Source organism: Athene cunicularia (assembly GCF_003259725.1).
Source record: "Athene cunicularia isolate RWA chromosome 4 unlocalized genomic scaffold, athCun1 chr4_part2, whole genome shotgun sequence".
Taxonomy (NCBI): domain Eukaryota; kingdom Metazoa; phylum Chordata; class Aves; order Strigiformes; family Strigidae; genus Athene; species Athene cunicularia.
Window position 1 is genome coordinate 10,653,481 of NW_020799099.1, and position 21,452 is coordinate 10,674,932.

The 21,452-nt window shown below is 39.8% G+C and overlaps 1 protein-coding gene across 1 annotated transcript in view; it reads left to right on the top strand.

Annotated features, from left to right (window-relative positions):
* CFAP299 (cilia and flagella associated protein 299) overlaps window positions 1–21,452 on the top strand; it is a 213,353-nt gene that overhangs the window by 432 nt on the left and 191,469 nt on the right. Inside the window, exon 2 of the mRNA XM_026847915.1 lies at window positions 21–170. Coding sequence (XP_026703716.1) covers window positions 21–170 — 150 coding nt within the window. The remainder of the gene's footprint in view (window positions 1–20; window positions 171–21,452) is intronic.

The window sequence follows — 21,452 nt, forward strand, 5'->3', positions numbered from 1 at the left end:
GTGTCCCGGCGCTAACCGAGCTCCCTGCCCGTCTTCTTCCCACAGAGCGAGGCGGTGGTGCGGCAGCTGGTGGAGCTGGGCTTCCGCGGCTCCGGGGACGTGCTGCGACGGGAGGAGTTCGAGGCCCGGGCGGCGGTGGCCGCGGGGCTGACGGCGGCGGCCCCCCAGAAGTAAGTGCCAGCCCGTCCGCCTGCCCGGGGCCTTTCGCGCCCTCGGGCCACCTCGCTAGGCACCTGCCCTGCGGCTTTCTGGAACGCGGAGTGTCGGCACCACGACCTTGCAGCTTCCACTGATTTGCTTTCCCCCATAAAACAGGCGCTGTAACATCAGCTGCCCAGCCCCAAAAGCTGAGTCCTGGCTCTCGGGGCTGCTTTGTGGCTTGGGGGTGTGCATGTGTGTGCTGTTCCTTCTTGTCACCCTTCCCCTATGCTCGAATACCAGTGTACGGGAAATGAGGCAACAGTGTTTCTTAGGTGGTAGATGTGTTTGAGACACCTAAATAGTGCTACTTGGTTACAAAATAATGCACTCGAATACCTGGATCATCATTTCAAAGTTGTAGCCAAGAAGTGTGTTTTCTATCACTTCAGACTTCTGGGATTGATGGTTACAAGTCAGGGAATGTACTGATGGAACAGGGGTGGTATATGAGAAGGGAAAATACCCTTTCATTGCTGATTGGCTGTTAGGCTTAGAGGACCAAGTTTATTGAGTTACGTAGTCTCGAGTCTCTTTCCTGTCAACAGCAGTGAGTAAGCCCGTCTTGGTTCCTTGTGTTTCCCTGTGTCAGGGAGGCTGGGATTGCTGTAGGAATGCTCTTCTTATATAGGGTAGCTGAAGTAAATCATGCAATGTCTATCAGAACTAGCACTTAGGAAGAGATTTACATGGTTCAGACTGGGTGAGGGTCTTTGGTTATTGTTACAAAGTGTCTGCTCTTTTATGTGGGCTGTTTCACTTCCATTTCCAAAAGCCTTTGAGGGAAGAGCCGATCTACTCTCCAAAAGTCTCTGACAAAGGAAGTTCAAGCAGTGCATATGCAATTTATTTTTAGGCTTCTGTTTTGTTTTGTTTTGACTTCTGCCTCATACTTGTTACAGCATGTATAGCTACAGCATGTGCTTTCCATGAAAACTCACACTGCACTGTGAAGGGCTTGGCAATAAAGCTTTATTGTATTTTGTGGCTGGTTCCCCCTACCTTTTTATTTTTCACCTTCTCCACTTTGTTTAAACCAGCCTGCAAATCTTAAAAACATTGAGTTGTTTACTTTTCTGATTTCTTCTTTTCTGTGCGTCTTCAGAAAAATAAATGAACAAACCCCGTATACAGTGAACTTTTTCTTTGGTACCTTGCTACAAGAAGCTAAATAACATTATTATTAACACAATACTTATTTCGTCAGCATAGTTGGTGAATAGTAGAGCCACTAAACAGTCTTATTCTCCTGTGGTGATCTTTCCTTTTCGTGCTATAGTGAAATAATAATTTAATAATTTAACAGCATGTATCAAATGCCTCTCCTAGCATTTGTAGGCTGAGAATGTGTGCTGTGTAGTTAAGCTATTGCCATACTTGATGTACAATGCTGTATTAAACTTATATTCCAGGCATAAGGTGACTGTGTTTTTAGTTAAAGAAATAACTGTTCATGTCACTATATGGAGAAATTAATCTCACAAACCCAAAAGCTTAATTATTTGAATAAAGGTGAAAAGGATTGATTTTTTTTCATACATGTCTAGTCTAGACTTGTAACATTCTGTGGCTCATTCTCAGATGTACTTTGCAGCCAGATGAAGCTGATGGTGACAGTGCTGATGACATCAAGAGAGTAACAACTTAAGTGGCTCACCTGTTGGTCTTGTATTGTTCTTGTAAAGTATGTTTCTAAACCACTGATCATTATTAATTACTCTTTTAGTGATTCTGTGTGCAGAGATGAGTGAAAATGAACTAAAGCCAGAGCTCTCAGTGCAGTTGTCTCTCTCCTTGATGTCTTGAGTGGGTGTTCTGTCCTGTTGTTTGTTTATTATTTGTTTAGTTTCCAATTAGTTTGTAGGTGGAGATATCAGGGCTGACTCACAGGGTTAAGTGTCCTATTTTAACAGCATTTGGTTAGGCAGATGATCCAAACATCTGCGCCAGGAGTTGCGGATGTCAGGGCTTCTGAATTATCTGCTTGCAAAAATGTATCTGTGGTTTTCTCTGAGTAGAGAAAAATTTCCTTGAGTTGGACTTGGCTGCACAGGTCTCAGAAACTGTCACTGTTAATTCTGACTGCCCAGATTATTTTTGCATATGATAACAAACTCCTCAGGCAGATGCCTTCAGGATTTCTGCTTTAATACCCCTCTCCATCCCCCATCTACTGCCGTGACATTGCTGTCCCATACAAAAGGATTGACAGGGCTATTTCCCATCCACGATAATCTCCTCCATCAAAGAAAAACAAATGTGAATCTTAAGTCAAAGATGGGATATATGGCTCAGGACATTCATACAGTGAGGGGTTATTTGGATGAAAACACAGAGGAGTTAGATGGTAAGTGACTCTTTGTGTTCTCTTTGGGAAACAAACTTGCGTTTAATGGTTTTGGAAATAATCTGCAACTGGCTGATTTTCATAGCAATGGGGATCCCACAGCCAGACTGCTTCCTGTGTGCCTTACTAAGCTGTAAGGAATGGTGTACACCATTGGTGGTGTACAACAACACCTTCAAGCTCCAGTTGCTAAAAAGTGCTCAAGCCAACAGCCATAATATACATTGCCTCTGCTGCATTTCAGCTCCCTGGTGTGCCACTGGGTGTTATGCATAGCTGCTGTATTTGCTGAAGGCTTCTGTAATTCCCATTCTGTTTTTAGGGTTTGTCTGTCAGTGGTCAGAAACACAGGCTCGCAACCTTTTGCTGCTGCAACTGTATCACAGACCAATTGCAGAAACTTGTAGTTTACTGGAAATATAAAGGCTTACACAAAGATTAGTAACTGGGAAGTGTCCTCTTAGCTAAAACAAAAATAGTTGCAAGCATAGTTCCTGTGGAGTAGCAACAAATGATCAAGACAGAATTCAGTAGATTATTTAGAGCAGTAGTAAAGGGGAACACAAAGAAACTGGTCACTCTTGGGCTTCTTGTCTGTTTCTGTAGTTGTTGCTTAAATGTAATGGTCAGGGTTTCCTCAAGAACTAAGTTTTCTTCATATGTAGGAAAGCTCATCTTGACTAATTGAAAAATTAGCTTCAGAATAGGCATGTATTACACCATATTGCAAAGCTGCTTCTGATCAGAAGGGCACATACTTTTCCTCAGGTATCTAGAACAGAAGTGTGGTTTTCCCCTGAATCCTTACCTCTGCCTTCTGAATGTGTCTTGCTTAGTTAAATAGCATTATCAGTTAAGGCATGTACTTGGTGGGATTGATAGGACTTCCTTTACAAATGGTAAAAATAAGTTGCAGAGAATGCATTTGGGTGGGCTGGAGGCTGTGCATTTATTTCCTCTTTGGGACTCTTTATGAAGCAGTCTTATTAAAGTTTTCTGGTCTCAGCATCACATCTAAAGTCAACTGAAAATTGATAGGGGAAAGTAAATAGAAGTAAGACTAGTTCCTTTAAAATACTTCATGTTTTTCCATAAAAAAGGGGACACCATGAGAGAGTTGGGTTTGGGCTTTTTCTGATTAGATCAAAGAAACAGGATAGTAAAAACCAGTGAGCTGCAGACTTTGAGAGGCAGATAGAAGTACAACATGCCATCAGTTTTTTGCAACAAGGATGTATGTGTGTTTCCTTGGGATCTGAAACGAAAGGGCTTGAGCCCAGGGTTGGTTTTTATTTTATTTAACATAAATTGGAAATAAAGATTTTTATTTTATTTTTTTTTTTAAATTAGGTCATCTCTAAATGAGTGCAAGATTGTTTATTCTTTCTGTTGTCCAGAGTGACATAGGTGGAAAAATCTCACGTTCCTCAAAGTCTTAAAACTTGCATTAGCATTGATGTTTAAGAAAAGCTGTGTTTTTTCAGCTGAGTGTGCACAGAATAACTAGAACTCTGGTTGTTATCAGGACAGGAAACAACTTAGTTGTCTCAACTAGAAATACAGTATTGCCTTATGATGCTTTAAGCTCCTCTTCTGACTGAACAATCTGAGACAGCAGCAGTTTGTAACTGCTTTTGTATTTCAAAGCCTGGATCCAGGCTATGTGGACTGGCTGACATCTCTACAGCACCTATACCTGTGTCTTACTGTGGGATTACTGCAGCCTCTGCTCACCGGGGAACTGCACTACTTTCACATGAATTTCAAGTGGCTTCTGAAAGACACAGGAGTGTTCCTTACCCACAAGATTTAGTGCTAGGCAACACCAATACAACTGTAAATCGCTTCTATTTCAACTCCTGCTCTACTGACGTCGATGTTAAACAGGTGTCTGGTACTGCCCCTATCATTGACATGGTTTCTGTAGCTGTGAGTTGTCTCTGCCACTGTGCAGGGAGTTGCTAAGGCCTGTAGTCGAAGAAGCAGTGTCTGAAATGGGGAGGATGTTTAGGATGGGGATCTTGCATCTCTCTCTGCTTCAGAGTGTTGGTGCCTTACCTGATGTAACCAGGAGAGGCCTCCCTCTACTTAAGATTCACAGTCCTTGCGTTCTTGTCTGACTGCTTAGCGATATGAGTAGACTATGATAAGGGGAAAAAAATCAAACCAAACCCAAACAAAAGAATTGGAACCAAAGAACTGGAACCATCCTTATTAAGGCTTTCCTTTGGAGGAAAGGCTGCTACTTTCATTTAGAGTATCAGGGCTGTATCACGCAGGCAGGTGGTAGAAATGCTGCGTACCTTTATGAAGAAATATTTACAGCTGTGTCCCGGGAAATGCAAGAATAATGTCCATCTACAAACTGCTCTGGAAAGGAATGCTGGATCCTTGTCCTCTGAAATTGGGCTATTTCATGTATAAATTTTTTTTTTTGGCCTAGGAGGAGCATGAGGGTGACTAGCTAGCCAATCAGTCAGGATGTGTGTCTGAGAAGGGCAGGGTGTACAGCATCACTCCCTGCTCTGCTTTTCTGTGGGTTGAGACACCAGCACTCACCTTTGGAGCAGGGACAGGAACCCAGAAATATTTCTTCTGTGCAAAAGCAGGTGGGAGTGAAACAGCAAATGGCAAAGCTGGACTTTACTTCTGGGTAGTTGAAAAACCTGGATTTAAGTTTCATCAGCCAGAGGAGGGAATGAAACCTGGGAACATGTGTTAAGCCATTGTCAGATGTTACCATCTGCTCTATTATCTTTTGTGTTATGTGATTCAGGAGGTACCTTACAGACTGCTCCTTTATCAGAAAAGCTGAAAATGAAGCAGAAGGGGGAGCTCCTTTCATTTCTGCAAACTCCAGGCTTGAGACTGTTGCAAGCAGTTTGCTTTCAAATGTTCTGTGACTGGCCAAATAAATGCAGTTAACTTGAACCTCTGTCTCTTTGGCACCTGGTCTTCTTGTACTATTCCTCCTCTGATTCTTTACCCTGGAGGTGTGGGCTCAAACACCTCTGTTTATAAAAAGTGGACCTGTTTTTATGTGTACAAATGTTTCTCTTCGAAAAGCCACACATCTAGTTAAAATGTATTCCTTTTACAAACCATATGGAGAACAGGGATTTTCGTACATGGGTCAATAACAGGTTGCTGCCTGTCCTCTCTTTCTTTAATGTGCTCTTAAGCAGGCCACTAAAATGAAACATTAAAAGTGAGTTTTTTTTTTTTTTTTTTTTTTAAAGTATTGCTTTGGATTTCTGTATTGCAAGTGATCCCACCAAAATATAATGGAAAGAATTAAACTTCAGGACACTGCACTTCATGGTAGCCTTATTCTTTTAATGCATTTCAGTGATCCAAGATGCAGGAAATGCCAAATCCCAAAGTAATTATAAGTCTATAATGTTAAGTGCAACATCTTCAAAACAAAATCCTTGGTTAGGGGTTTTCCTATGTGTGTGCATACAGTCTGAAGGGTTTTTTTTTGTTTACAGGAAGAAAAAAGAAATCCATCAAAAGCAGACCTTCATTCAGTATCTAGGATTTGAATCTGTAGTTTGATTCTTCCTTCAAACCTTCTCTCTGGTTCTAGAGTGGCTCTGTATCCAGTGCAGGCCTCATGGACTCTGCTGTGACTCCAGGGAAGACTTTCAGCAGTTTTCAACCTGTGGATTGAAATTTATTTGAGAGTATTTTCTCTGTATGAATCAAGTTGTGGCTGAGTATTACATGGATGGTCTTTCGGAGGGAGGATGTGGAAAGGGATGAAGTTCTTTATTCCTGACAAAGTGTAGAAAATGACCTTCCCTTAATACACCTAAGGATCTTGGAGGAAAGTGTCATGATTTTAGTCCCTGCCTTTCCCATTTTAGCTCATAAATTAATTTTGGCTTTGACATAGACTATACCTTCACCAGGGAGAGAAGAGGGAAAGGTACAGTCTGTACTAGCATGTGCATCAAGTTGCTTCAGTGGAAGGATGTGAGGAGTTTGTGATGGTCTCAGTTTTCTGGATGGGCCAGTGTCTTACAGCCAAGGCTAGTCAAGGGGTAGCTGTTTTAAACACTTGTGGCTTTTTAGGTAGCATTAAAAATATGGAGTGGACCTACTCATTTCTAGGCTGCAATGCTGAAAGGCACTGAAGGCAGCTGGGTGCCCAGTTTACAGAGAATTAACCAGCTAACTTCCTCTGAACCTTTGAAGAGTCAAGTCCCTGTGGATGTAGTATAGCCACTCCTGGTTTTGTCCCCTGCCAAATCTATCCCAGAACTATTACTAAGCTCTGATGGAATTTTTTTTTTTTTTCTGTGACATTATGGAAAAAGTATGGTTAATTATACTTCATATCAACGTGCTTCTGTGCTCTTAGCACTTGCTGGGACTAGAGGCCGAACAGATTGAGTCATGTGGCTGACAGTCTGCTTTTTGGCTCAAGCAGAATGAGTAAGAATTGGAGAATGTGCAAGAAAATCCATGGCAGGAATATCTTAGAGCTTTTCTTTTCTTCCCCTTTTTTATAAGCCCATAATGTATAGATAACATTTAGATTGATATCAATGTTGGAAGGCTTCACTGAGCTGAATTTTTTTAAGCTTGCACATGTCTTGATAATTCAAGATTGGGTAAACAGAGCAAACTGGAACAGCTTCATGGTGGCCCTTCTGGCCCATCAAAATAGCTTTTTTGGACATCTTCCTGTACGCTGTGTTACTCTTCTCCTTCTCCACACCCTCCCTTGGAGTCTTTTAAACCAGTACCTTAGTGGGAAGGGGAGGATGACCCATTCCTGACCCTAAACCTAATAGCAGGATTGAGACCAGGTTTTTCCCTTCTCTGAAATTTTATTGCTTGTTCTACTGTTAAAATAGCAGCATGTTTTTCTCAACAATTCAGTGTGAAGTGGTGCTTTCTCAGACTAATGAAGGAAGGAGACAAATGCAACTCCCACTCTTGTTGGAAGACTGACTCTGGCAGTCATTTGCTGGTGATAGAGAGATCTGGTAGTTCTTGCTTCTGTCATGATTTGAAGCTCCTGGGATCCAGCCATAGAAAGGAGTGGGCTTGAGAATTGCTTCTTGCCCACAAAGCAGTATTTTGCAGAAAATGCAAGGAGATGAATTACTGTGTTAAGTTTTAGAATTGTACTAGTTGGTAGCGTCAATGCTAGGTGCTGATAATCCTGGACTCTGGATTCTGATATTAAACCTTCTCTGCATTTCTTGTTATGTCTTGTCACCTACATCTGTCTCTTGGTTAGTGTTTTTCCACACTCTTAGCAACTCAGTCTTAGCAGACTCTCCTTAGGAAAATAAATCTTCTTTCACCTACCTCCAGTCTTTGCTTTTGTGCAAGTAGCAACTGTGAGCTTGCAAATAGTCATGTAAACATAATACCAGTTGTTTCTTTTCTTATATGTTCTGGTAAGGAAAGAAATAATTGCTGAGACTTTATTGACTATCCTTATTTTGGCTTAATTAGCCCCAAGTTGAGTGGGATAGGGTAGGCATCTGTAATCTTCTTAGGGATTCCACAGACATAAGCAGACATTTATATTCCAGTTGTTATTTCTGGGCTTTCTGCAAAATCGTGATGGCTACATACTCAAATGAAAAAGACGTGGAAGGCAGTGTGAGACTGCAGAGATCACTTTAGTGATCAGTTTCTTTCTGCTTCCCCTAGTGTGTCTAACACCAGAGGAAATTGGTGCCAAGTGGTGTCTTCGCATAAGCCTCTTGAACAGATAAAGCAATGACTTCCTTTCTTGAGAGTGGGCCTTGGGTCATCATGAACAAGAAAATGATGAATTTTTGTTTCCCTTAACAGACTTCTGGTTGTGTACGATATATAAACTTGGATGCCTTGAGAAATTTAAATGAAATTCCCTAAATCTGGCAGGGAAACAAAAACATCTACACTGATATGTCTGGCTGAAGATAGAACTTTAAGGTGTACATACTAATACTGGGTGCATAAATACTTGAAAGTTTTGGGTTGCTTTTAGAGCCTTTGGTCATTCAGAAGTCAGGCGGCAAGGCTGAAGGAAGGAGAGAAGCCTCAATGGCTGCAAGCAAGGACAATATGTTGTCTGTTTTAAATTGTCTAGTCCAGAACTGGGAAAACTAAGAACAAGATTTCCCCCATCTTTGTGTCCATCGTTGGGCAGAATTTGAAGACAGTACTGCAGTAAGCTCTTTATTCTGTGGCTTGTTTTTTTTTTCTGTTTTTAAAAAAATTATTTTAAGTGGTATGGTGAGGAGCAAGTTGATGGGTTGCATGATTTCTGACTGACATATTACAGAAATAAGGATAGGTACATGCTTTCCAGCAAATCAAAATATGATGTGGAAAGAATAAGTAAGGATTTGCAGCCTTAACTTTACAGGCTATGACGTAGGCTTCTGAAAAAGCTAAGTAGCAGAACAAATACTTAATAGAACTTCTGAGTGGTATGTATTTATATCTGGGGACCATTCAATTCACTGTGCGTGAAAGTTGTCCCCAAGTAGCATAAAAATCTGAGCAGGTTTTGGTAATTCCAAGTGCTACGTCCTTAATGTTCTTAACAGAATATTAAATGTTTTTTGAAGAGTTCCAGGTGTGTTTGGGTAGCTTTCTACTCCAGGCAGTGAATTTGTTACGCTAGCAGAAATGTTTTTTCACCTGGAAGTGTGTTGCAATAATCAATGTCCTCTTCTTAAGAATAAATTGGTCCTCATCTTTTTAACTTTTTTTTTCTTTATAAATTGTGGATAGTTTAGGGTAAATATTTGGAATAAACAAATGAAATGTGTTTAATTAGGTGCTTAAAAGTATTTCCTTTCTGGAGAGATGGTTTGTTATTTTGCTAGTAATCTTCAAGCAAATGAAACTGGAGTCCGGGAAATGGATTTGCCTGTGGATGCCTGCAGTTCATAATCTGCTGCTTCAGATTTCTTCTGGACAAGATAGATATTAAAAAAGTGCAAACTCTGGCTAAGATGAGGTAAATACCTAGAAAAGATAAATTATTTTAAAAAGAATTTGATATCTCTTTCCTTTTGGTATAATTTTGCCTAAGGCACAGATGCTCAAATGTCTGCACCTTCTTTGCACTAATGGGCCATGTGAACCCACATCTTCAAAGTGCTGAATTTCGGGTGTTCTATATTAAGTAAAAAACAAAGCAACTTTCCTCCTCTGAAGTATTTCAAGGATTGCAATCTTCTGCAAAACAGTAGTTCTGAGCTGAAATATTTCTCTACACCAAAGTAAAGTGAGAACCACAGGCCCACACTAAGGACTAGACAGAATTTTCTGCCTGGCCTCCTCCAACACAGTGAATGGCACATTGTGAAAAAGGTCTTGTCAGGAGCTCTGTGGTAAGGAAGCAGCTTTCACAAATACATGTACAGACGCTAAAGATCTGCCAAGGCTACTTGCTTAAATGTTTCAATGGCTGCCTTTGGCTGCACAAACCCTGAATTTCTTTGGAGTGCAAATCTGCTTAAGGATAGCAGGAACCTCAGCATTTCATGTTGAGAGGTTTTGATGCATGAAGCTTGATGGTATGTTTGCATTCTTCTTGTATGGGAGCTGGCACACACTTGAAGCACATCCCTGTAAAGTTATAGTAGCCAGAGTTACTCGGTTCCTACTGAACAGATGGAGCACTTGGGCTGAACAGTGCTTCCTCACCTGAGGACTCAGACTGTTGGTTAGTGCTGCCTATTGGAAGATGAATTGCATCATATTTTCACATGTCTTCCAGACATAGGAAACATCCCTTAATGCAGTTACGCATGCTTTGGGAACATCTGCAACATGTTTGTCCAGTTCCTCTTCTAGGATCTGATTCTGCTCAAAGACATTCTGTATGTGTGTGAGTGGCGTGCTAATAAGGCCGAATTTTTATCTAGCTTACACTCCTGTAGGGGATTGTGAAATTGGTGGGAACAACATGAACTGTCAGCTTGCACTGCCTCGTGTGCAGTAGATGTGTCTACCAAATTATACAGTAACATTAAAATGGAGACTCTTTGTATTAGTCTCTGTAGGAGCTCGGTGACCCACAAATACACCCTATTTTTATACAGTATCATTATCTGCTCCATCTGAAGTACTCGAATTGTCACAGAATTCAGTATGTTTCTAAAAGGCAAATTCTAATAATTGTCTGCATATCCAAGATTTAGCTGTGTGTAAGCTTCTCTTAGACAAGCATCAGATTTGGCACCAGCTTGTGCATTTTTACCTTTAAACTTAGTAAAAGAACAAGGGTGCTATAATGAACAGTTTAAGAAAGAAACCTAAAACTTGTCAATAAAGCTGTTTGTAATAAAAGCAAACAAGTGCAGAGCAGCTAAAGTATGGGTGTGCAAACATTGCACTGTAATAGTGCAAGAGCTGGTGGTAAGTGACTTAGGAGACCTAGTGATCTTGTTTTGTGTGGTTTTCCACACAGAACAGTGTGAGGAGAATTTTCCTCTAGTGCTTCAGTGGCTAGATTTTCATTTGCTTTTAAAATTGTGCTGTACAGAGATTCTCTGTAATGCTCTTTCAGGGCACTTGCTGCTGTTTGAGTGCTAACACAAGTATCGTCTTGTGCTGGACAGAGGTAACAGCTGATGACTTGCTCCCAGAGTCGCGGGAGAGGGCTCAGTAGCAGGGTGTTTGTTACAGCTGGATTCTTTCTCCTCACAGGTTCCCATGCCCCAACTGAATTCTGCTGAGTCATGTTGTTTTCAATTGTCTTGTCACTACTATTCTTCCCTTTGAATCCAGTCAAGGATTGTGTCTGAAGATAATTTTTGTCTTGGGTTAAGTTAAAAGCCTAGTATCTCAGTGTGCTTTTTTCAATGAAGACAGAAGGTAATTGAGGCATTTAAGTCTTTGGGATTTAGGGAGTAAATCCATCATTTCCAAACACTAAATTTTTCTTTGAATCACATCACAAAAGCTTGCTATAGAAAAGCCACATTCCCTGATACCTTTTTTTTTTTTTTTTTTCTAAATATAGATAGGAAGCTGCCTGTAGCATTAATGCTATGGTTCTCTTCTAGCAAGAAAACTGAAATCCCAAACCAATTTTAGCTTATTTCAACTCTGTTCAGAATATTTTTTTAGTTATGGTATTTGCAGGCTAAAGTTGTATATTTTTTTGAATTACAATTCAGTTTGGTAACTGAAATGAGGCATGAATGCCCATGTTACATCAGGATAATAAGTTTGTAAATAGCTGAGTTGCACATTCTTTTGACTCTTAAAGATGTGGTATGCAGTGGGCAGTGAGTTCTTTCATTTAGGTTGGCTTTGAAATAACAATCTAAAACTTGTATCAAAATAATTAAAACAAACAAATGGGACTGACTTGGAAGTAGTTGCAACAGCCCAGACGGTGTATCATAATGTAGAGATCTCCCTCCTGAAGGATGATAGTCAGTTTGAAGATTATAATTTCATCTGTGAAGGTAGGAATTTTTTTTTTTTAACCATAGACATCTGTTCATATTGTTCAGCATTGATTGTCCTTTGGCCTTTTATTATCCAGTCACAAAGTTTCATGTTAGCCTGAAACTTCTAGCATTACTTAGCCTAGAGGAGATGTCTCTTTATATTTAATTTTTTCTTTTTGATGTTTGGTGTGAGTGGTTTAATAACTGTGGAGCAAGAGGCATTCATCCTCAGGCTTTTTGCTAAGCAGCTTCCTAGAGGTAGCTTTCACAGATAGCACTCATCTGTTAAATAATCACCTGATGAGGTTAAGAGAATTTTTAATACAAACAATGTGTGTATGTTGGTTTTCATTTTTAATTGATACTTCTCAGTGCAGAGCAGTATACAAGAAGTAATTGAACTTAGATGCCATTGTATCTTCCTGCCTCTAATCTGTAAGCTCACAGGCCTGGTGATTTCTGCATCTCCTTAGGTCACAACTTGGTCAGTATCTGAGGATTGCTAAGGAATTATCAGGATGCCCTAAATTCTGTATGAGTACTTCCTTGGGGAATATGTTTGATTACAGGAAATGAGCTGAACAGCTTTTGTCTGTAGCTTAGATAATGATGTTCTGAGGTCTGGAAGTCCATAAACTCCAGGAGCTTCTTAATGCTTAGTCTGACAGGATTGACAGCACTTTGAGAACCCTGAACAAGGTAAGGACTGTATGTGAATTTATTTACATGTCAGTGTGAGGAGGTGCAAACAAAACGATGGAGATACCAGAGGTTATCTTTGAAAGGATGATGGGTTTTGTGAGGAGTCTGGGAGTCGAGTTGGTGTGATTGGACATGGCCTGACTCTACACTTGCTACTGGATGGCTTTGTGTGCAGCATCATTCTGGCATACACTGCTGTGCTGCCCCTTGCTCCATGTGCAAATGTGTATGCTCTCTTGCCTCCCTGTTGCCGCTTACCTGAATTTCAGTATGCATTCCACTGTGATGTGGAATCAGGGACATGAGCAAGAAGTCTTTCCTGAGCTCAGTGTTTGCATGCCCTGAATTCTGTTGTATGTAGGTATCTTCAAACATTTTTTCCTTCTCTCTTAGGTCTTGATGGTATTTCATTGGAAGTGCTAAATAATCTCATGAACTACATGTAATGACTAAGGAAGGTCCTATACAAAAGTCAGGGCGCGATAGTCTTATTGTGGCTAACTTCCATGATAAGCCTGTTTGTGCATCTCATTTTTCGGTGTTGGGAAAAGCCATCTATTTCCATTTAAGGTTCTACTTCTTCAGAGATATGTCAGTCTGTGTATGTATCACTAAATGCTGTCTGCTGTCCATGAGAAGTCCTGTGAGTTTTACATACTACTTGCAATTCTCTAATGTTGCTCATCTTCTGCTGTGATTTGAACAGCTGAGTTGGAAATATTTGCCTGAGGGAACTAGTCAGTGACTAGCTAGCTGGAGTACCTCCCCCTTTTTTTTACTTTTCCCCCTTCTCTTCTTCTTCCCCCCCTCCTTTTGAAAAATATGCAGGAAACAAGTGACAAATGTTACCAAGCGGTATCATGAAGTCCAATCCTTGTACTCCCTGGAGTCCAAGAGTAGTTTGGTAATGAAGTGATGGAGTTTATGGCATTCATCATTAAAAGCTGCTTCTACCCTACCTCCATGGTGGAATAGTAAATACCACATTTTCTTAGAAATACTTTAAGGGAGAGGAAGAGAATTGCAGATTAGTGAGTGTTTACATAGAAATGTGTTTAATTAGTCACAGAATAAATAATAAACCACCTGGAAAATCATGATAATATGGTTTTGGCAAAGGACAAGTTGTGTTTCCTTAATCTCTTGCCACTCTTTAAACACACTACTAAGAGGAAAGAAGAGAAGTGGTCTGACATAATGCATTTAAACTTTCTGAATGCCTTTGACAATTCTCCCTGGTATTAGTAAAGGAAGTGACTGTCTTGGTATGTATTAAACTAGCTTAAAAAAACCCTCAAGCTGTAAGAATCTTTCATCTTGGCAAAAGCTAAACAGCATGGTGGCTCAGTCCTCCTTCCTCAGATTACTGTTATTTGCATCTGTTAATTCCTGTGTAGGTTAAAGTACTTCTGAGGAATGTAACTAGACTATATGGATTTTGCTGGTGAAATTCAGTGCTGAAAAATGCTGAGTTGTTGGCAGCAGCAGGAATATTTCTGAAGTCCTGAAAGAAAAAGGGGAAGGCTAGAAATGTTAAAGATACCTTTAATTCCTATATATATCTCCATTAGCCCTTGCTGAAGGAACAAATTGTTGCTAGATCTACTAGATGGTGCAATCAACTGTATCATTGAGATACAGGTATTATTTATAGATTTAAGTTCTTCAATATGCTATCCAGGCACTGACTGAAATCAATGAATGATGTGATGTTGCTGCACAAATGACAGGCATAAAAAGACATCATTTGGAGAGTGTTTGTAGTCTTAAGATGATGGTTGTCATGCTTCAACTCTGGCTGGCAGCTGAACACCACAGCTGCTTGCTCATCTTCCCCCACAACAGGGAATGGGGGAGTGAATTGGAGGAAAAAAGGTAAGGAGACTCATAGGTTGAGATAAAAACAATGTAATAATTGAAATAAAATAAAAATAATAATAGTAGAAAATAAAAATGAGTAATGGATTTGCTCACCACCCGCCAACTAAGGCCCAGCTGTTCTTGGCTAGCAATCCCGGAGAAGAGAGAATTCTGAAACCACAATCACAGAAGTGAGCTTCCTGGTCAACCCTCATCTATATACCGAGCATGACGGTATATGATGTGGAATATTTCATTGGCTAATTTGGGTTCAGTACTCTCTCCCAGCTTATTGTGCACCTGTGCACTAGCAGGACATGGGAAGTTGATAAGTCCTTGATTTCTGAGCAACAAGTAAAAACATCAGTGCATTATCAACATTCTTCTCATACCAAATCTCACTCTGAATCCAAACCACAGCACTATTCTAGCTACTATGCAGGAAAACCCCCCCAAAACTCTATCCCAGCTGAAACCAGGACAATGATTTTCCATATTACGGAGTAACATAATGAGCCATATATTGCATCTCCTTAAAAGGAGTAAGTTCTAGGTTGTTGATTAAAATTAATGAAGATGATAATAACAATAAAAAGTTACTGCCTTTTTTTGGTAAAGTGAGTTAGTTTTGTTACTCTATGTCAAAGTTAACCTTGAAGCTTCTAGAGTGTAGCTTGGTCTAAAGGGTGTGTGCAGAATAGCATTTTCTTTTGTATGAAGAGAAGGTTAACTGTCTGTAGTAGCTAACTTAGAGTTGTTGTTGTAGTAGATGTATATGAAAAGGTTGGATCACATTTGGAATTAAGTAAACAGTCACATGCACACTGGTGCAGGAAATAAGAAGAGAAACCCCGTAACCTTAAGGGCAAGAGTGATTGTGAAAATGAAGAACTTGGTTGGACATGTTTGATATTGTATTTCATGATCCCTCTTAGCATGTTGGGCTGATCACTCCTCATTGTTTATGATAGGTGTCCTCACTATTACATGGCCTTGCATCATATCTAGAGCGAACTGAACTGAGGGAAGAACAGGTCTGCCTTTGTTGTGACAAAGTATCAGACATCACATGTATCTACTGAAACCTTACAATGGGTGAAGTTTCCCATTTTCTGATGAATGCAATGTTGTAATTTAACAGCTGTTTCTACAGTGTCTTACATCATTACTGTTTGAGTAATTAAGTTGGGAATGAATGCATTTGCTTTGACTTTACACCTGAATTATCTGGTTTTCTCAGTGCTAATTTGCTTTTCTTCCTATTTAATCTGCTGTTTCCTGAAGTATTTGCTTTTGTTGCTGTCAGTTTTCATGGTCCTTTTTCACTTACATGCTCATTTTTAACATGCTTTTCTAGTTGTTACTTTGGATTTGCCTCTTCTGAAGCCCTCAGTAGAGGAAATAAGGTACACTATAAATCAAACAGCATTCTTCTTACTAATTTTTTTTTTCTGCTGACTGTATTTTGGCAACGGTGTAAGGGAGTGGATGGTGATAGGTTGTTTTCACACCTGTCCTCGTGAATGGGGATAGAAACATGCCTCTTTGCTTACCATACTTTGTAGTGAGTGGCATATGTGATTCAAGAATTGCTTTCCAATAGATTGTTCTGATCAAACAACTGTTTTATTTTTGCATTTAGGACCCAAGTTATTGAAGGGAAAGCCCTTTCAAGGGCTGTTGTAGGTTTAAAAATGACACTACTTTTACCAGTTATATTACAGTGGAGAGAGATGTGAGACACAGGGACCTTACTGGAATTGTGTTCCATTTGGCACTGTAATAGTCATTCTAGTCTCACAACCATTAGAGTATCTCTCATTTGTATTATTTTGTCTTGATTTGTCTTCAGTGCATATACAGCATTCTGTGTGGATCCATTTGTGGATGAACAATCTGTACTTGCTCACTGTATACCTGCAGGAAAGCAAGAGAAACACAGTGTGTTTCATTTTACACTCTGGTTGCAGGTTAACCAGACAGAAGAGCAATACGTAAAGGTCCTCATTTTGTGGCTCTGAAAGAGTAAAATGGGATACTGGGAGTTTACTCTCAACTATCTTCCTGCACAGGCTGTTGGTGATAGCATTTTCTCCTGCTGTTGGGGAGCTAGAGCTGGATCGGCTGTGATCCCAAGCTCCTATCCCAGTCAGCAAAGTTGCCAAACATGACAAAATCAGTTGTACTGTTCCTCAGGGGTGCACTGAGATTTCGTAAGTGAACCAAGATGCTGATGGGATGTGTGGAGCTTGTTATATATGGCCAGATGCTAAATCATGTTCTTTTTTCCTTCTGTACTTTAGTTTCAGTAAAGGCCTTTAGTGTACAGATTTCCTTAAATTCAGGCCATGTACTTGGTGTTTATAAGAAAAAAGTGTTTGGCAGAAATAGGGCATTATTTTAGAAGAAATGCCTTTAAAGCCAGTGTGTAGTTTTCCCCTTGACACATTCTTTCATGTTACATGGCTGCATGCAGTGGCACAGGTTGACGCCCTGAATATACAAAGAAGCAGGACCGAAATTTCTCATTGTTTTTCTGGGAACATCTTGCCACTAACATGCCTCTTAATTTTGTTTTCCCTGCACACTGATTGTTTTCATTTTAGCTTCAATATTGAACTGTGAATCATTTTGGGCTACACAATCATATCACATTACAATGCAGTAAGAGTTTTTAAACCACTCCAGCTCCCTTCCCCTTACAAGGGCTCATGAAAAAAATGTCCTGTTATTATGTTAGCCATTTAAGAAAAATACCAGCTGCTATCAAGCTGCTTTTCTCCACTTAGTCACTATAACCAAATTGTGTGAACTGTAATATCACTCCCCAGGCTATTCGTGCTTAATTGGTAACACCCTTTTACAAACAGCTCAGGAGTAAAGGAAATGTTTTTAAACAGCGTAATATGTAACATGGCAACATGTGATTAAAATTCAGTACATTATCTCTCTTGGCATTTTATTACTGCAGGTGCACAACAGCCACTGATCAGAGACATGCTATGGGCAACATTGCAATTAATTGAAGCTATTCTATTTATACACCTGCACTTACAAAACATTCTGCATGTAAATAGAGGATTCTATAGAGAAGAATCAAGGAAAAGGCTCTGTCTGAGCAGACAGTTGTAAATTAATCGCTTGCTTAGGGGAAATACTGCAGAAGGGTACAAGCAATTTTTGAAACAACTTGATTGTTACCCCAAGGCTGCAGATGTTGAATATATTTAAAGGATGTTTACAGAAAAACTTCCACAACAGCAGAAATTAATTCAGGTTTTGCTGAACCCAAGGGTCTGTTTTGATTGTAGTGGTCAGGTGATTCTCCTTAATGATGGGAGAGCAGAGGTGTGGCATGTGGCATTAATGTTGATTATTTTACAAGGCCTTGCTGACTGGCATGTGGAAGTTCTCCTGTCAGATCTGCTTGGAGATGCACTAGAGGCACAGCAATACCCTGTGTGTAGAAGAGAACAGTCCTCCATATAGCAAGCGTGGTTAGAAGTCATGTTGATGCTGAGGCACTGAAATTGCTGAAGGTTGCTTGCCTGGCCAGACCTTCCTGGGGTGTGTTGGAGGGAAACACGTAGCAAGTCACACTTTGCTGTTTGTCAGGAGCACGTAGCATGAGCCCTCTGCTATGTGCAGTTGTTTGCAGAGCCGAAACATTGGCTTTGTTTACCCTGTGCTCTTTTTAGAGCTGTGATGTGTGGGTTTGGGCAGGAGCTGTATTGTGCCCTCAGTACCTACCTTGAGCGATCGGAGGAAAGGGTGTTTTATTGTATTTCCAAGAACTGCTCCAACAGCTGTAGAGGGTTCGTTTGTTTTTTTTTTTTTCCTAGAACGTCAAAGGATGTGGTGAGGGAAAGTGCATAATTAATGGGATTTGAGGTAACTTGTTGCGTTTTTGTCAGACGTGTAACTAGTGTAATGGGTGGGTTTTCTAGAAAACATTCCATGGTAGCATAATGGTTTCTACAGTCACAATATTGTATGTGTGCCACATTACAACATTCGACTTCAGGCCCTCTAAGTAGTCCTGCAGACTTAATTAGGTGCTCAAGAAGTAATTAAGTGCTTAAATTAAGCATGTGTCTGAGAAGTAGTGCTGAGTCACTGTTCTTAGGGAGAAGATGCTTTTATCTGAGACCAGTGATGATATGGTGGTATCTGCCACTGGGCCATGTGTCTGTAAGTGGATTAGATCTAGGAAGAACCACAGGTGACACGAGCAGGTCTTTGCTGTTTACAAGATCCGTCACGAGGAATTCACTACTAGCTTCTGTGCAAAGGAGGAAAACAGTGTGACTGACCACGTGGATATTTGGTATTTACTTAAAACTTCAAACGTTCATTATGTTTCCTCCTATGGCTTTGAGTATTTTTCATAACTTTTGACCTGTGTTGTGGTTTGGTTTTTTTTTTTTGTAAGTTAAATGAAAAACACAGTGGATTTACCACATTAAAGGTTAAAGAGATTTTAACAAAAGTTGGAGAGAGTTGCCTCATTTTGCAATCATGGCATCAAAGCTGTATGTTGTCTGCATAGAAGAATGAAGGCAAGGTGCGGGATTATTATTTGCAAATGGATTAAATAAGGTTTGTTTTTGATTGGACCCTTTATAATTCTTAAAGATTAATCAAATACTTCTGAAAGACAAAATAGATCTTATATCAAATTTATTTTTACAAATCTGCCATCTGGAAGCAATTCAAGTATTTTGGATTTAAAACTGCATTTTTTGTTTAGCTACAAGAAGCACAGCAACACAGAGCTGAACTGTGTCAGGTCATAGCACTGCAGGGAGACCTGGGTATTGGCCTGTACTTAGATATGTTTCATACTGCAGCTTCAAGTACTTCAATTCGATGCTCTAGAGTTCAGAACAAAAGTGGAGCTATGTGTGGAAAATTTAAGATAGCTAAGCTATCTATTATTGTAGTAGTACTTCGTGTATGCGATTAAAGGTTCTGGTCAACTATTATTTTTAAGCAACATTTGGAATGACTAATTGGTTTTCTTTTAAAGTTTTGCTGATCTTCTGCCTGAAACCTATCCTGAAAATGATAAACTGTGTTCCACCTCCTTAATATATTGCTCTTCATATCATAGAACATAGACTTGTTTGACTCATTTTCCAGAGAAACTGGCAGATTGAACTCATCTGAATTACAGAAACGTATTTCAGATAGACCTGGAAAAAACAATATTAAAGCCTTCTAGAAACAGTATTAAATAGATTTTGCACTCTTTTAATGAGATCTTCTGGCAAATGTTTTGAATATAGCACCAGAAATTGAGTTAATTGCAGGTACAAGCTGATAACAGTCTATGTATCTGTTTTTCATTCCTGTACACAAAGTTACTGGTTTTGGACAGACAATGCACCTCATACCAGGAGGCTTGTTTGAAACTTTTCACTCTATTTTATAAATATACAGGGTGGTAAAACAATTTGTCATTGCACTACAGAAAGAAATCAAGAAGGTTAATACAATATTTGCATTAAAGTTGGAATATTCAAGGATATTGGTGTGACAGTTAGTATGGATGAATCTTGATGTGCACATAAATCTGTACTGTAGTGTGGGACATAATAAAGCAGTATCTGAGGAACAGTAACCGATTTAATTTGGAGCACTTCTAGCCAAATAGGGCTTGTATTGCTCGGGGCTGCTCCCTACTTCTAGTGGCACAAAACTATTGTTTGTTCCAGTCTTTGCTGCCTTAACCTACTGCAGAGTGGCTGCAGAAGCATCCTTTCTGTGGTTGCCCTTTCTTCTGGAGTGGTGCACTGGGAGAAGAGTTTATGTTTATCTTGGATCTGAGTTGGAGTACAAATTGAAATTTCTCTTTGTACGGTGTGGGAGCTCAAAGATTTAAAAGCAGTTTAATGCCTAATGAAGCAGAACCTTTGTGGGATTTGTGACAAAAGGCTTTGAAAATCCCACAGGCAGTGAACTCATGTATATGAAGGGGAGTTTATCAGTTGTGTACTTTTGAGAACTCCCTCTTCATCTATCTTTTGGTGAATCGCTTGTGGACCTACAAGCTTAGAGTTTTAAATGTCTTATCTCCACATGCATAGTCCTTGCTTTTTGCTGTACCAATGAGGCAGAGGAATTAGTTTTAAAAGGTAGCTCAAGACTCTGTGTTAGTGCAGGATGGCTCTAGAGCTTCTGAGAGAGAAGGCTGATGTCCTGTGATGATGGCATGTGACCAAGCTATCTGAAGTATGGGTGTTTGTGCAAAGTTAGGACAAGCTGCACCTTGTCTGTGCAGGTATAACGCAGCATTGTTGAAAGGACCTTGTCTTCTCGTTCAGAAGGGTGTACAAATAGCAAGATTGTTTCACACTGGCAGCTTGGTTTGTATGTTACTGATGTTCTAGTTCAGAGCCAAAACAAGACAGATTGGGTTTGCAGGTTTATAGCCATGACTTACTATGACAAAGACGGGTTTGTCAGAGGGATAAAGCACTTTCAGTTGCACAGCCCCAAACCATTTCTGATGCGCTAGAATATGACCTAAACCCTAAAAGATTTATATTTGTCCTTAGCTTGAAAAATATTTCTGTGCTGTACTTGACTTTTTCCCTTGCACCTGCATTTCACTGTAGAAAATATTTATTTTAGTGAGAAAATGTTGTCATGGCTAATGCACTGAAAAGCAGAACAAGTTCTTATAAAATCTGCCTTGAGACCATGAGTTCAAGCCAAAATCTTAATGTGTTATGATGCGATAGCACCGCAATATGAAAATAGCGTTAGGTGCAAAGTCCTGAAAAGAGTTGTGGAAAATGGGAGGTAGGAGGTGAGTAAAAGTAAGGATAAATACAGATTTAAACTGTAATGGGTGTCAATGCAAGAACAAATATTTTTCATTAAAAGTTCCAAAACTAAGACCTGTAAAATCT